We start from the raw sequence: 17,634 nt of genomic DNA on the forward strand, positions 1-17,634 counted from the left end.
GAGTATTGACTTGTAGAGGTATTATTGCATTGTTGCCAGAATAAATTTAATTTTGAAAGTCCATTTTGAAATTTTCTTTTGAATATTTTCTGATTTCTAGGTCATAGCTACAATACAATACTGAGGGTGAAGTTGGTTTCAGTTCCACTCAAGTACTATTGATGAATGGCATGGATGTTACAGTTCTTCATGAGTATTTTATCACAGAGAATTTAGAAAAAAATGCTGTTTTAGTTATTGAAAATGTTCTGGTAGCTCTTGAGGGAGTTTTCTCAAACCAGCCAGTTTTAAGAAGCTTACGGTGATTTTTAGAGTTCTAGATCCTAATGTTTCACAGTTTATCAATTTTAATTATATTAAAATACAATGTGTACATTCCTGCAGATTAATATCCTCCATGGGTAAGGTGTATGGAACCATAAGTACAGTATTCTGCCCCCATGTCTTACTAGAATGTCTCATGCTGTAGCCTGTATCTCTTGTGCACTGCTGAGGAAGGTCTGTCCGTCAGCCAGCAGAAGATGCAGCTAGATCTCTTCTTAACCATTTCTGTTCAAGGTTAACAGACTCAGTTCTCTCAGCCTCTCCTCACTCTCACATGCTTCAGTCCTCTGTTGTGATGGTTCCCTATTATACTCATTTGTCAATGCCTCCTTTTTTGTTAGGAGGCATGGAGTACAGTGGCCTTACAAGTGCCAAATAATAAGAATAATGACTTCCCTCAACCTGCTGGGGTACACCCAGTCTGGTACACAGCTGGCAGTCTCTACCACAGGGATGTACTGCTGGTTTAAGTTAAATTTTCTATCCACTGGATCTGTTTCTGAAAGCTTCTTTCCACTATTGAGCACCCAACCTGGTTGTGTGGACAGGGCTGCTCCATCCCAGGTGAACAGGGCTTAACTCACTTTTGTTGACCTTCATGATGTTTTTTTTTCTGTCCTTATCTCAAGGTTGCTATGGTTCTTCAGAATAGAAGCCCTGCTCTCCAGGGTGCCGAGCACTTCCTCAACTTGCTGTCACCCATAATCTCACAGAGGGTTAATTCTGCCCTGTCACCCAGGTTACTAATCATGGCATTAAGCAGCCACCAGCTGGATGTGGGGCTGCTGCCTGCTCCCCTTGGAGGGCACAATAGAAAGTAGCAGGTTTAGTAGGTCGTGGTGAAGTGAGGTTGTGAGTCTGTATTCAAGGGTGAGGGGGAGGGATGGGGGAGATCTAATGGTGTGTGGGAGGGGGAACCTTAAAGGAGTTCAGCAACTCTTGCTTTAGGCCTAAGTGAGTGTGGGAGTCGTGTGGTATAACTTGTGATTAGACCTAAGTAGTGTTTGTCTTGGTGTGTTAAGCTATTTTTTGAATCATGGCATTTTCACAGGAATGTCTCCAAAATTTGGTGCTCATTGTTAAGTCAGTGATGATGATAAAAATAGATATCAAACTCATTTCCATCAGTTCCAGATCCTGCGTGGCATCTGATTTCCAGCCCAGAGAGCAGTAGGAATTAACTCTTCCATCAAGACAACTTAAATGCAGCTTTAATTTAATTTAAAAATAGCTAGTCAGTCTTCCTCGCTGCTCCCCCATAATTGTTCTCAATTCAGGGTGTGTTTTTTTATATTTTTGCATGCAGTATGGAAAGAAACAGCATGCTTCCTCTGTAGATAGGATTGGACATAGATGATTATTAAAGCACTAGTAAATATTTTAAAATAAACCATATTCTATTAAAAAAACAGGAACAATCTTTTGGAGGAAACAAAGCTGATCCCAAGTGCAGGATGACAATTTATTCTTTCTTATTCTAACCTACCTTTACACTTAAAACTTTCCCCTTTGTTTTAACATGCTAGAAAATGTTCAATTTTTCATACTTACATGGTCTCTGAATTCAAGTGTTGAATTCTCAGTGTTCTTCTGAAGTAAAGCTTTGATCAGGTAAGATGATACTCCATCACTGGAAGTGTTCAGGGCTGTGAGCAACATGACAGCATGGAAGGTGCCCCTGCCCATGCAGAGGGGTTGTACTACATATTCCTTAAAGGCTCCTTCTGACCAAACCATTTTGTAATCATACAATGTACATGACAGGTCTGTTTTACAGTACAACATAACTGTCTGTGTTTAAATGAGCATTTAAAGTTTTCTTTCTTTGACTTGTATGCTTTTCACCAGTTTGATTTTGGTACTGTTGAGCTGATTTGTTTAAAATGAAACCAGTCTTGGATTGAAATTAAGAGATGAGAAGTGCTTTGCTCTGTTTTTATTTTTCATGTTCCCCTTCACGAGAGACATCTAGCAGAGACTATAACTGGTTGTCTAATATTTCCTTTTCTGGACTTAAACAGAAAGAGTGTGTTAATGTGCTGTCTGAGAAAACAAACAAATACAGAGCCAAGGGGCCCCACTCAGTTTCTGTCTCCAGCAGGACACTTTTCACTCACTTAATATTGCTCAAACAGCTAAAACCTGAAATCTTATGTACTATGCATGCAAGTAGTTAATTTTTAAGATGGTAGAAATTGCTTAAATAAGGACCAGATTTCATAGGAACTTAGTGGCACTTCAGTGACACAGGCAGACTTTATTCTGTGTTGTTTCACTGAAGAAACGTTTGCAGGAGTTTTGCCATATAGGAAAAGAAAGATACCAAGAATTTTGTAACTAACTGGCATTTTAGTAAATTTTTTTCTTCTTCTTCTTTAATAATGAATTAATAATACCTGCAGGGAAAAACCCCTCAGAATTAATAATCTATTATTCAAAATTAATAATTTTTAAAGTATATTCAAAATACATGACATTGTGTATGGCACCTAGTATAGAGCAATTACATTTCTTATTTTGAACACTTTACAAAGCATTATAATCTATGCCGTTTTGATAGGAATTAACACCTTTTCTGAAGAGTTCAAGTTGTATAAGATAGCTGTAAGATATTGTTTAATAGTACCAGTAGTGGAATCACTTTCATTTGATTTAAATGCTTAACGTGAGGCTTGCTTCAGCAGGTATTTGGTGCCTGGTGCAGAGTGTTGGACAGTCATTTCTGATTAAGTGGAGAATTAGTCTGGTTCAAACAGAACATAAGCAAAGGTTCTTTTTGCAGTCATCAGCTTCTAGTTCGAACACTTAGAAATTTGCCTGCTCTTGCTATTCCCCACCTGCTCTATATGCATCGTGTGGCAAATTCAAGTGTCTCCAAGCAGCAGAGCACTGTTCTTTAAGGTAGGGTGTTTGCTTATTTCACCTAGAGACTAGAGATACAGTGGAAAACCCTAGGTTGCTTTCATCAAAGGGTGAGCCCTTGTCTTCTCCTGAGGTATTGGGATCTCAGGCTGTCTTCTCAGGCTTTGATTTTAAATTAGCTGCATTGACCAAAACAAACCAATTGCCATATTTTGGCCAAGCAGCATCCTGGGTTGTTGGTTCAGATACAGGTGAGGCAAACAGGATGTCCTTCCTGTCCAGTAGCTACTGCTGTAACTAACATTTCAGTTAAGACCATGGAAGATAACAGAAACAAGTATTGCCAATAGCAGTTTAGCTTCAGCTTCATAAACATCTTCTACCAATGCAAACATGAGTCTTCTATAATAGTTCTTGATAAATCATGGACTCTCTCATCTTCTACATACTTAAATCCCAGCAGAACTCTTGGGTATCATTTAGACCTGTTGACTTTTTGGAATTTAAATTAGTAATTCCTTCAAAAACTGTAATTTTTCTTCACTATGGAAAAATAGCAGTATAGTCTTAAGGTACAGATATTACCAACATTATCTGCAAGACTGCAGAATCAATAAAATAAATGACCAACGCAAGAGAAATACACCTCAAACCTTCCTCAAACAGGGAAACAAAGGTCTGTGATTTTATCATTCTGTGATTTTATTTAAAATTTCAGGAATGGGCTATTTTCCATTAATACTCTCTCCCCCCATTCCCAATCTCCCATGGAACATATCTTAATTTGTCATTGGATTCTTGCATTTGAAGGGAGTTACATGTCTGCAGACCTTAGGTGTTCACTTCTGGGGAATCCACTTTGGATGTTCTAATTTCCTCTTTTCCACCTCCTTATTAGTGTCGCTGAGGTTGCTTCTCAGAGCACAGAAGGGTTTCTCCTTTGTCTGAAGCAGCCTCTTGAGTCCTGCAGCTTAATCACATTGGTTTATTGCTGTCTTTTGTTTTCCTCTTTGTTATTGCACCTGATTGTTCTCAGTAGTCTTCTGTTGATTCTTTAATTTCTAGCAAAAGCTCAGAATCAATTCAGTCCATATAAAGAATGTAATACAGTTCTTCTGGAGCTCATAAGGGTGCTAGTGTCATAGTTATCTCTGTTCCAAAACATATTTCAATGCTTACAGAAAGTTGCAATTTCTAATCTTGATTCTGTATTATCACAAAGAATATTTGAGGTTAAAAAATGAGATCACATAATAGAAAGAATCTGTGTTGGTGAGTCATTTAGATTAAGGAAAGCTAACCGTGTTGCTCAAAGTACTGTTTTTCTGCCTAATGTTCTATCTGCATATTGGATTTCTCTGTCTATGAAACTCCTCTTATATAACTATCAGGGAAATACTATTTTTAAAAAATGCCTTTTCAAGCAGCATCTTAAACAGTAGGTTAGAAAAGTTGTTCAAGTTTAGTAAATCAAGAAAATTTTGTATTGTAGTGACAAAAATACTTTTTTTATTAAAAATAGAAAGTTCTAACCCTTTGGTAGGCAGAAGTAGGTTATGTATGTCACTTATTGCTAGGTCTTAGAGTGTATCTGCCTTGACATAGAGTATTTTTGTTCAAGAAAATGATTCAGTAGCCAGTCTGTATTTAAAGTTCTTAGAAAGTAAGTTCCAGCTGTGCTTTCCAAGTTTAATAAGATGTGATAGAAGGGAAGCAATACCAACACCCTATGAGAGATTTAAGGATTTGCCTCTATGTTCTTGAACCTATATAAAGAGGTAGAGTTATCAGAGGGATGAGAGGTACAGGAATGGTTATAGGACTGTAGCTCCCTCCTCTAATTTGCTCCTTGGCTGTGCTGAGAAGTGGCTGGAGCAGCCTGTGGTGTTGCTGAGAGCCTTGGTGGGTGCTCCAGCCTTGGCACATGGTGGTACAAGATACTTCGATTCTAATTTGTTAAAAACACAAATCTTCCCAAAGATAACAAAATGTTATATATGCACTTTTAAAATCTCTTAAGGGAGAGATGTCAGTCATAAATATATGCTCACTGATTATTTTACTATTAATACAGTAATAGTTTTACTGCAGAGCTTTAAGGTTAAAGCAGATGGAAAGCTGACATGCTGAGAACACACAAGCGTAGAGATTTCTAATATTACGTTATCTGTATAGATGACAAAAAACTATCAAAAGGCAAATATCCTGCCTGTGTTACAGCTTCTGCTATCACATAAGAATGGCAGGGAAGCACTTGCAGGTGTTTCTGACATAGACCTGCTGTCCTTATGAAAACTGCTGTTCTTCTGAAGACTGAGTAATTTCTAGAGCTTCCTTACTGTTAGAATAGCAACTAGGAGTATCTACAGTGGTAGCCACTGAATCTACAGGAAGGCCCACTGTATTGAAGTCTTCCTGATATGCATTGTCCTAAGATATTTTGTAAGGATTGCAGAAAATTTGGAGCAAAGTTGTAGATTTTAACAGATTGGCAGGAGGTGGCTGCCAGTCGGAGACACAGATGGAGGTATTTGGAGAAGCCAAAGCAGCATGGTCTTTCTGTTCTTTTCTTAAAACCATCAGAAGGATTAGATTTTTAGCACGTGAAGTGACTTAATTTAGATTTTGAGATAAAACACAGCAGGAAGAAATGGTATCTTTTTCTGTGGATTTAGGAGATCATAACCATATTTTAATTTTGTTTTGTTTAGGCAGCCTGGGCTTCCAGATTATGACTTTATGCCACAAGTGAATTCCACAGCAGTTCTTGTATTTGTGGTATATTTAAATATTTAGTAATATTTGCACCTTTTTTAATCTCATGTTGCCAAAAAAACTTCTTCAGAGTTTACTATAGCAGTAGAGTGAATCTGTGATAGTGTTTTCCTCTTTTTTTTTTTTTTTTTTTTTTTTTATGTGCAGCTAAAAAAAAAGGGGTCAGAAGATTAGCCTTCACATTAAAGACACTTGCTCACTGGAACTTGTTGGGAGCTCAGTATTAGTTTTAATGGGTTCATATGCCAGACCAGGTGCAGAGATGCAGCTTAGTCACAGCAAAGAGTTGCAGGGAAATAAGGGGTAAGTGTGGCTGCTCTGGCCTGTGGCAGAGGCAGCTCTGTAAACACACCAGCATACAGGGCTTCATGAATTGCCTGCGCTGTCCTGCTGCTCAAATGATCTTTGACCTCTCTGATCAATTTTTAAACAAATGCATGCAGGGAAAAGCATTTGCAGGCATATTCTTAGTAGATTAAAACCTATTTGACATGCTATACTGTTAAAAGAGATTATTTCCTTTATGCCTTTACTAAGCTTTATGCAGTATATTAGAAAGCTTTTTGTTTTGATTTCTTATATGGTATTTTTCATGTGCAGGTATACAGGGATGTTCTCTATATAGCTGTAAAATGATTCACTTGGAATGTTGTGTTCAATTGTGAACATGTGATTGCTGAAATTGACCTGAGAATTAAATTAGTTTATTGTGAATAAACAAAAAAATATGGCTACTAAAGTGAAAGGTTATTTGGCAAAGGTGTAAAAGGTCAGTTAGCTTAGTTAAAATGTTTAAGTCTTTGCCTTAATAAACTTACTGTGAGGGCTAAAATGAAGATAACTTTGTTAGGAAGTCACAGAGGACTGGTTATAAATAGAAATAGTGGAACATCATCTTATGAAGGAAGAATCTGATACTGTGTGAAATGCCTTGCCCATTTTTTTGTTAGTTTTACTTGATCTTTCAAAAAAAAAGCAGTGGAAAACCTGCTTCGTTAAACAAAATGTTGAAAACTGTGTAAAGGAGAGAAATCCTGCATTATCTTGGTAATAAGCAGCAGTGTAAAGATCTAGGCTACCTGGTCATGAAAAATTAGATAAATTTAAATCCAGAAAGATAAAAAAGGATGAAAAAATATCATTGAGAAAAGCTGAATTTGAATAGATTTCATTGCTGCAGTTGCCAGTCCAACCCAGTAATCTCTAGCTACCTGGCTGGTAGTGCTTTCCACAATAGTAAAAATTTTTGTGATGATTCTGTAATAAAAAAGGAAAAAAAAAAATCTTTTCTTTTCATGCCTTTCTTTTGTTTTTGATCTCAAATGTTTAGTAGTGCAATTTAAATATATGAAGTAAAATTTGAGCCTTTTAATGTATCTTTAATTTCAGATCTTAGAGCAAATTATGCTTATTCGAACATGTGGTTAGACAAGTTTAATGATCTAGGTAATTCTTTGGGACAAGGATATGACTTCTTGCCCCTTTTTGGCCTGTGATTCTGATTCTGCAGTTCCTAGAACTCATGTTTTGCACCTCTTCAGCAGTCTCTGGGTGTAGAAAAGTGGGCTGAAGTAAATGCAATGTATTCAATATCCAAAATTTCTCAAATAACAATCCTCTGATTTTCAGTTCTCCTGGTATAAGACATTACTTTGATGTACTGTATTATCAAGTGTTGCATACAAAAACGTCCCTTTGAACTTACTGTAACTTTGAAATGTTTTAACATGCTTAAAATATTCCATTACCCTGTGTCATGCTTATCAATGTTTTGTTGCTCTTATAGATTATCTTTCTCAAGGGATAGATCTGTCTGGAATAGAGGTGATTGAAAATGACCTGCTTTTTATTGCAAGAGCTCGTCTTGAGGTGGAAAACCAGGCTAAAAGGTTGCTTGAGCAAGGCGTGGAAACTCAGGTAAAATACACTTTGTTCTTTACTTCCTTTCAAAGGTAAAGTGTAAAAGAATTTGAGCTTGATTTCTTTTGCTTTGTGTAGCACTGCCCAGTATTTGTTAAACAAAAAAAAGTCCTATGTGATAAATTCTCACACATGACTATATTCAAATAAATCGACAAAACTGGTCTTGTACAGTATTTGCAAGAATGAAATGTTGCAGGCTCTGACCCTGTAATTTGGAAGAAAGTAAATGAACTGTAAACACTGTCACAAAAGCTTGATGCATTCAACACCATATGCAGCACTGCCAATGTTGCCAAGCGTTATAGAGAAATATGAAAAATGCAGTTTCTCAAAACTGTAAGAAGATTTCTGCATTTTAGCCATGCAGAAATACATTGAAAAAATTTGAAAGATTTTCATTAAAACTTCAAAGAGCAGTTTAAGCTTTGAGGTAAATATTCACTGTAGGGAAATAAAAATGAATATGTATAATTACATTCATTCATATTAAATGTAATTATTGACATCTCTTCATGACCTGGCTACATCTATTAACTATTTGCAGTATCTTTAGTGCTATTTTCTTGCCTTTGTAAAATCTAATGTTTCTTTGATTATACTTTTTAATATTCTTCAAAACCAAAAATATTTAAAATCCTCATTTCCAGAGTGAGAGGAGAAATCTGGTACAAGTTTCTATCAAATTTGGATCTTAGTGAACAAAGAGGCTTTGAACAAGACATTTTTATTCTGTTTCTTACCAAGTGTTAAACTTCTCTGTAAGTCAAGATAGCATTTATATATTTATTTATACTGTTGTAGATTGACATGAAAATAGAATGTATACAGAATAGAAAACCTATTGAATAAATTGGCTTGATTAAACAATTGAGGATTAAAATTTTTCTGTATGTCTCAAACTTTTACTGTAATTTCAACTAATTTTTTGCAGTAAGAAGTCATGGTTGTGGTAAATGCCTTTGACTATTTGCTGATAACAAAGTGGCTGGAAAAAAACACCCCATTTTTCACTTGATTACTATTCCAGTGTTGAAACTTCTGGCTATTTGAACATGTTGCCAAGCTGTGATTGCACTTTTTGCAAGCTATGAAGCATATGGGTTATTAAATAAAGATTGACGGAAGATGGGGCCTAAAAAAAAGCAACTGGACATTTATTTTAAATGTAGCAAAAGTCTTAATCAGTATGAACTCGTTCTAGTTTTTCATGTCAGATTTGACCTTCTCTGATAATTTTCTCTTCATATTAAGTACTAAAATGGAACTGACAAAGAAACCCTGGGGAAATCAATCCCACTTCACCTGAAAAATAGACAGATTTATTAGGTGTTCCAGGCTGTCTCCAGGTAATCAAGAGATTATTAAAGTATATGCCTGTTGTGCTTTAGCCAGGGGCCTGTTTGCAACAAATTGAGGAGTATTTGGAAGAAAATTATTAGTGCTTAGTCATATCAGAAATGGGGATATTTTCATGAGGAGGTGTTGGGTTGTGCATCACAGGTTTGTTGTTGGATATGATTTGTGAATTCAATGTTGAGAACAATAGTTTAGAAACAGCTTTAGAAAATACATGTGCAGGCATTGCCCAAGAAATCTGGAATTTGAAATGTGACTAGTGAATAGCAAGTCTTTGATTCCTGTTATATGTTTTACTGACAAGCTGATGTACATCTATACTTTCTAACCCCTGAAACTTTCTTAAAGAGGACATGGGACCTTCATATTTTCTCCTGTATTATATACTAAAGAATTCCTCAGATGAACTGTCTTCCTGCCAGTATGTATTCTGGTGGCTGTCTTTGAGAATAGTGCATCTGTATTTATCCAGGTGGTTCTTCAGTTATTTGATATTCATATTTGCAAATGGAGTTTTAGTTTCCACCCTTGTTTTCATCTGCTGTGTAAATAATATGAGATTAGTTGCCTACATAAGAGCAAGCTGTACTTCTATATTTCATGTAGCACTTTTCAGCAACGCCTTAAGAGAAAAATTACCCTTATATTTCCATTTTAGAGTATTTTAGTGTCCACCTAGAAGAGAAGCAGGAAGTGGAAATACATTTTAAAAGATAAGACTGGAAGTATTTATTTTTAAACAAAAGTCATTAGAATTTGGTGAATGTCTTCTAGAATTCAGCTTTTTTTTCAGAGATACTGCTAGAAGTTACTCTGACAAAAAGAACAGAGCAAAAAAGTCTAAACTGCTCAATTTATAATTTTTATCTATCCACTTTGATTTGAATAGAGACAATTTTTGTTATTTTTATTGTTTATTTAATGATGTGTAAGTCATATGCTAGTGAGCTGTGCACAGATTTCTCCCAAATTATGTCCAGCAGTAGCACATGAAAACAGATACTTATACCCAAGTAATACATTGCCTTTTTCTGTTCAGTGTAATTCATGTTTTTATGGCATGTCCACTACCATGGTGTTTATGTATTTCTCAGAAAAAATGAAATCTTTTCCCCCTTTGGAAATGTGGCATTAGCCATTGACTGCTTTGGAAGTGAAGCCTTCCACTCCTGTTCCTGGTGGAATCTTAGAGCTGCCATCTGAGCATAAACTGGAAGTTTCTGTCAGTGTGTTAGACATAGCAGGCTCCCATAGAGCTGCAAACCACACTTGCCTTCCTAATCCTTTTAGAAAGAGAAAGCTCTCTTTGCTACTGTTGACAAAAGTAATACAAATAATAGCAAACCCAAGCACACGGGTGTCAGTGGCTACAGGCAGGTTTTTTATTGTTCTGTGTGCTTTGTTAGGCGCTCCTAGTGTACATAGCACAGACAGACAGTCTTTCATGACCCATAGAACAATTTAAAGAAAATGGATCCTAACCTCATCTTTATTTCTAGTCCTAATGTCCTTGCTAGCTTTCCTTCATACTGTAAGCAGGCTAATGGCAGATAGCATAGGAATCAGAAAAGACTGCTTTAGCAGACATGTATTAAGAACTTGATTAAAAGCCACCCTTCTAACAGAAGGGCCAGCAATGTTTTCTGCTTTAAAATTTTAAAAAAGAGATATATCTGCGTCTTGCAACCACCTGAAACATCCCCATCATTTCTTTTGCTCCCACTGGACCCCAGGCTGAAGAATGTAGATTTGCTCCTGATACCACTTCACCCCTGTTTTCAACAGCAATGCTGTGTAAAGCATAGCTGAATAATAAGAAACTACCAAGAAAAAGAGAAATTTGTTAAGATTACCATTGCTCAGTTTCAGGTAGAGCAGTTTTTCCAGACACAGTCTTGTGTCTTCTGTATTTAAAAATGAGAAAACTTTCTCTGCAACTTAGCTCATGCTTCAAACCCTTCCTGCTGGATGTTGCCATGCTTGGTGTGGGATACACCACCAGCCAGGAATAAGCAAACTTAGCTCCACCTGGTAATGACAATATTGGTAGCTTTAGGAGCCAGGCCAAGTGTGTGCAGAAAAGAGCTGCATTTCCATCTCCTCCATCCTTTTAAAAGGTAGCCCTAGTTCTGAGCCAGGCTTAGTGCCTTAAGCAGCAGCTGTGGGTGTCTGTGTAAGGAGGATGGATTTTTGCATGTGTGAAATATGTTAGGAACCTATGTTCTTGCTTGTGACCTTTCTGATACAAATTGTAATAATTAGGATATAGGTTGTGAGGTATCAATGGTATCATTAAAGAATAGCAGGATGTGGTGCAGAGATGAGAGCAGAATTCAGATGGGCTTGCACTTTAAACAGTTTGTCCTTTTGTGTGTTACAGAAACATTCTGTATATTTGACTACAAAATAAAACACAGAATAAAAATTTTCATTCCTCGTGTTCTGGAGGAATCTGTAGATGTCTCACTAGTTTGGTTTGGGTTGGTTGGTTTTTTTTTGTTTTGTTTTTTTTAATTTTTTTGTGTGTGTGTGTGTGGTTTTTCTTTTTTTGTTTTGTTTTTTGGTTGGTTGGTGAGGTTTGGGGTTTTTTTTTAATTTTTACAATTTTTTTAGGTTTTAGAGAAATTATGTTATGTTTTATTGTCCAGTTTCCTGTATATAAGGTGTGGACAAATCTTCTTACCTATCTAGCATGGTTCTGGAGAGAGTCAAATTCACTGATAATTCATTGAAATTGTTTTGGTGATCATGTAATGAAGTGTTCTAATCATGTCGTAGAAAGAAAGACATAGGCGTAAGCCTAATACGTATCCTTTGTTAAATTGGGTGTCCTTTTTTTTTAAAAATACATAGATTTATTTTTTTCCAAAATGAACAGCTTCGCTAGTTACAACCTCACAGAATAAAGAAGAGGGGAAAATAAAACAGAGAAATAAATCCTAAACTCTACTTATGACACTTGTTCAAATGCTGGATTTTTATACACAGAATAAATAGGTACACAGTATGATCTGAACAAAAATGTCTTAGTTATTCACAGTGTAGCATCTTTCTACTGTTATTATTTCGGACGTATTTGGGGGCATTTTGAGTTTTCATATAGTAATTAATAGAGAAGAATTTGTTTTCTGAATGATTCTGTTTTGCATTCTTTTTCATACTGAACCTTTCCTCTCAGTTGTTGTCTCTGGAACAAGTACAGTTTTTTTTACATTAAAAATTGCTAACTAGATGTATATACATAAGTGTTCCTGATTAGTGCTGTTTAGTGATAGGAGAATGAAGTGCCCACATAATTAACCAGTTGTGTGGAAGTGATTATCCAGGAGTTGCTCAATTTATCTCAGTTCAATTGCTAAGCTAGGTGCTTGTGTAGTACATCTTGCAGTGTTATGGCAAAATTGGTGAAATTAATCTGAGATTTCTCATAGACCAGCATTTAATCTCTTATCAAAGATCTCTAATAGGTCTTGTTTCTTATTCCCCAAGGGTTTGGAGGGGAAAGTTATTGACATTATTGACTGGTTATCATCACTTAGACACAATCATCAAGAAGTTGCATAATTTATTTCTTTTCAGGGCGCTCTCTGTTGTTGTTGAGGCAGCATGGGAATGAAGAGGCTCTGATTCAGAAGGCTGTTGAGAGTAAAACTCCTCTTTATTCAAAATGCACCGCTCTTTTATACAGAGCTCTGCAAGGACCAAATCTATTGGTTCTGAAGTGAAAACAACCTACCACTATTGGTGCAGAGTGCTTGACGCACATTGATAGAACTTAACTATAAACAATCTGAAAAACAAGAGAGATAAAGAATTATTTACATTCTTTCCCAGCTCTTTCCCAAGCCTCTGCCTGGCTAGAAACTCTCAGTTTCTTTCTTTGAATCTGAGACCTGCACTCTGAGCTGAGTATTTATCTACCACAGCTTGCAGGGTTATGGCAAGATTGGTGAAATTATTCTTATTTCGATCATAGGTCAATGTTCAATCTAATGTCAAGGATCTTAAGCAATACATGCACTTATTATCTGTGGCAGCATTTTCAAGTCGTGCAAATGCACTTCAAGATGTTTGAGATATTCAAATATGAAGAATGGTTGGTATTGGGCTCCATTTTTCACTTTTTTGATGAAACATGGAAAAATACAATATAGTACTGCATTTTCTAATTGCTTCTAATTATTAGTGCCAGAAGTGTGGACAGCTCTTGGGGCACGACTGTCTGGGAAGGGTCCTGTGATTTTGAGTTTCTCAGTTTCTTTCAATCTTGCCTACTTTAGCAAGAGAGTGTGTTGCACTGAAACATCCTCTTTTCTAGATTAGTTCATGATACTTAAACACTTTGATCTAAATCAAAGTATGCCTGCTGTTTTTTGCTGGTTTAGTGTCATCTTCAGATGAATGCTTCATTGTGAAATGGACTGTACAAGTGCATGAATATGCTTTTCTAAAGTTGTCAGCTCTGTGGAGATGTACTTGACTGCAGAACAAAGTCTAATGTTGTAGCAGGATGTCATTTCGTGTGCCCTGTGGTTGTGTAGGGGCCTTTTTAATGTTCAGCTTTAGTTCATTTAGCTTAGAATCTATTACATTACCCACACTGATGTACTGTGGTAGTCAAAACCACAATTTTAATCTCCAGATGTTTTTGCCTACCCTTTGCTGCTTTTGCATATTAGCTATCATATTTTGTCATATCTTTTAAATAATACAAGCCGTTATGCACGTTCAGCATGTCAGGGGGGTTGATTGCTGTTATGTATATGTACATAACTGTATAGGTGTGCATAATTACAAAATGATCATTAGAGTAGCAAATAAAGTAGAAAAAAAAGAGACAAGAACCCCTTCAATCTGGCTCATAGCCATTCCTCTTTTTATCCATATACTGTTGGTTACCCTCTTAAAAAGCCTGGAATAACTAGAGTTGAAATGCTACTAGAGCATGCTTTTTAAAGTAAAAAAGTAATAACTGGTTCTTTTTTATTTTATTTTATTTTTATTCTGACATTTACTTCTATCTTGAAAGCTAGTAGTTGGAATTTAACCTCATTACTGTCAAAAGTTTAACCAATATAGTACACTTTAGGCAGTAGTTGTTATATTTCCTTATTATACTACAGTCTTGATTCCCTGCAGGAGATCCTGATGGAACCTAGACTGAGAGTTATTTTGTAATAGAGTGATTGACTACAGTATGATATAGAAATAGAAGGCATTCCTGATTATTCAGTTTAAAGTGAGTTATTTGAATCTAGAGTAAGAAGACTGAAGTCTTATCTGTAAAGAGGAAAATTTGAACCTGCTTGCTACTTTTGGCATAAGATGAGGGTGGTAGCTATAGCTGACTTTAAATTATCTAGTTTTGTTTCATGAAAATGGAATATGAAATCCAAAGCTTTTTCTTTAAATTCATTTTCACCGCCCATTTTACTGCTTATTCTAATTCTAATGTAGACAGAGAAGACTTATTCCAATATGTTATAGCTGTCATATTGGCTTTTGTTATGGAAGATCACTATAGCATTTGAGTCTGTTTAATTAAAATCCTATTAACTTATACTGTTTCTAGCCTTTCTTTTAGAGTAGCTCTGTATACATATGGAGAATTTTCACTTAATGTGTTTAAATGTCCTCACAGGTTTTACTCTATCCTAACCTTTAGGTTTCTTTGTCATAGAATATACTCATGTTGCATTATTCAGTTTTATTTTTCATCTTTAGTCTTACGGTTATGATTTTCATGATCTTGTTAACTTGCTAAATCAGATTTCTTCATCTGGCCATCTGGTGCATGGCACTACTGAAGGAGTTTTCTATAAATCTAAATTATTTTTTCCTTGAACTGTTCTATTACAATGTGGTGCAGCAACGAATGGCTCATCTAACAACCAAAAAATATTTTCCAAGTGTATATTAGTTATATCCTCCATCTGAACGGTAAACTTCATGGGGATTAACGGAACCTTATAACATTTTCCCTTTACTATTCTGGTCTAAAAGGAGTTTGTTTTATCTTAAAGTATGATCTAATGGAACTGAAGTGTTAACCACGCCTCAGTAATTCAAAATCACCAAGCTAAACAGTAAGCATGAATTTATACCTCTGAACTATGGATTAAAATAAACCACAGATTTCTCGGCAACATAATCGGCTGGTACTGATATAACCTAGAATATCCTTTCAGTTTCCATAGGAACAGATGATAGAATGTTTTGAATCTTGGAATAGCTAAAATGAATGTCTGACTTCAATATAGTTCACTTTTACTTTGCAGTTTGCAACCTCTGCATGTAAGGGCTAAAAATGTGCATTAAAAAAGGATGGTGGAATATTGTCATAATACATATTAAAGTGGTTTTAGGAGCAGTAGTAAAAACAATAACAACAAATAGTATTGCAAGTAAAAATAAGATGTTAATATGTATAATTCTTCAGGTGTTAGCTCTGTATTTTATTATATAGATGCAAAAGGTATTCTCAATTCCATAGGAAAAGAGAACCGTTAATTATTCCTTTCTGTTAATGGCTCATTCATTAAATGTTTTACAAAAAAAAAAAAAAAAAGTAATGTTGGTCATCTCTAAATTTCATGTCCAGCCACTGTTTAATCTCACTGTGTTACTTTGTATTAGGCGTTTTTCTGGTTGAAATAATTTGTAGAACACAAGAAAACTTCATGTAGCCAGAAAGAAAAGATCAGCAAAATTTAAATGTTATTTAAGTGACTATAGCAAAAAATGATTATTGAAGAACAGGCAAGGAAACATGCCAGCTGGAGTAGTACCTGTTTTATAAGATGTTTGACATCACTTTAACAGGTCATGCTAAATCAGAGGAGATATGCTTTGAGTGTAAAAACATTAGCAATATTTATTTATTTAACTCTTTGAGATAAATGGGTATGTAACTCCAGTATTGATATAGAGGGAAAATATGGAGATCTTGTTAACAAACCATTAGGAATCTGGGTGCCCACAACCTGAAACATTGTGCATACAGGTAAAAATGATAGTGTGTGACTGATTGTTCAGTAATTCGGCTCTTTTCATTTTTTGTACCTCATTTAATGTGCAACATGTTCTCCATTTAAGATACTTGATGCTTGAACATTTTGTAAGGGGAAATTAGGATGGTACTGAAAGTAAAAAAAAAAAAAAAAAGAGGCAAAATGGCAATAAGTTGTGATAGTTTCTTTTTTCAGTGAAACAGGGTTTAGAGAGAACGGAGCTGCACTGTGCTAACATAGTTCAAATAGTAACTTTTTTCAAGTATCTGTATTCCAAGACTGTTTTAACTACCGTTAATATAGGAGACTCATGAATAGTTATTGAAACATATGGGCAAGTTCAATAGCAACATTTTGAAAGTAGAAGGATTTTAAAACAAAAGTGAGATCTAGAACTTTCCTGTTCAGTATTAGAATATTGTCTGCTGTTGTTATTGTGTGAGACCCTCTGTCACATGTTGCTTTCTGAATATTGAGCCTTTTTCATTAATGATTTAGTTTGCTATTTTGCAACATCCTTTAGAAAATTCCTCACAGGGTGTGTAGTAGGTGTTTTAGGCAAGTATCAGCAAACCTCATTCCACAAGCAGGCAAATACAGAGAAGTTCTGAATGACAGGCAGGTTCTTACCAAGTATTTGAGTTTGCAAGTTTCTGTGCTTTAATGATTAGGCAACACTGCCCTTGTTTTATGAAAATGCTTTTTTCACCTGTATGAAAGTAACATTTTTTTCTTAAATTATGGAAGCTTCTATTTTCTCACCTAGTAATATCTTCAACGGTAGTTATTCATTTGTTAAAATATTTTCAGGTCAAGTAAAAAATCCCTGTAAAATAAATGTAAGTTTTAGTTCTTTAATTTATGTTCAGCAGAAAGTTTTCAGATGTGGGGGTGAGCACAGGGGACTCACTAATTGGGCATGAAAGGGCTCCTTGCCTTCCATCCATCACCTTTCCCAGTTAGCAGCTCTTGTTGGGAGTCTGCCTCCCCAGCTCTGGGCTGTCCCATGCTGTGCAGCTGTGCAGCAGATTCACCTGCATTTCACTCCATAGCCAGTTCTGATGATCTCCTGCAATATTCAGGATCAAGTTCAGGCCTTAAAAACAAAGATTTTTATGTACCAGAAATTGAAGTTATGAAGTGTCTATTAATAGGTCAAACAAAATGCACAGGTTTTCTTTTTTGTGATGAGGCAGTATGGGGAGGTTCTGAGTTACAATAGATTAGCAACTATTGTTTTGTAGAACCTTCAAGTTTGATTAGTTTGAGTTTAGAGAACATTTTCTTCCTGTCCTTTGGATTTTTTTTTTTTTCTTCAAATCATATGAAAGCAGAGAAATGAGATATGAAGTGGCCATTGTTTCCCAGATTTGGATTGCCTGAC

The 17,634-nt window shown here is 35.7% G+C and overlaps 1 protein-coding gene across 2 annotated transcripts in view; it reads left to right on the plus strand.

Annotated features, from left to right (window-relative positions):
* Positions 1-17,634, plus strand: part of COG5 (component of oligomeric golgi complex 5) — a 172,263-nt gene that overhangs the window by 62,769 nt on the left and 91,860 nt on the right. For both annotated transcript variants that reach the window (XM_085569797.1, XM_021539126.3), the window contains one exon: positions 7,748-7,878. In XM_085569797.1, coding sequence (XP_085425923.1) covers positions 7,748-7,878 — 131 coding nt within the window. The remainder of the gene's footprint in view (positions 1-7,747; positions 7,879-17,634) is intronic.

Source organism: Lonchura striata, chromosome 1A (genome assembly GCF_050655825.1).
Source record: "Lonchura striata isolate lonStrDom1 chromosome 1A, ASM5065582v1, whole genome shotgun sequence".
Classification (NCBI taxonomy): Eukaryota; Metazoa; Chordata; class Aves; order Passeriformes; family Estrildidae; genus Lonchura; species Lonchura striata.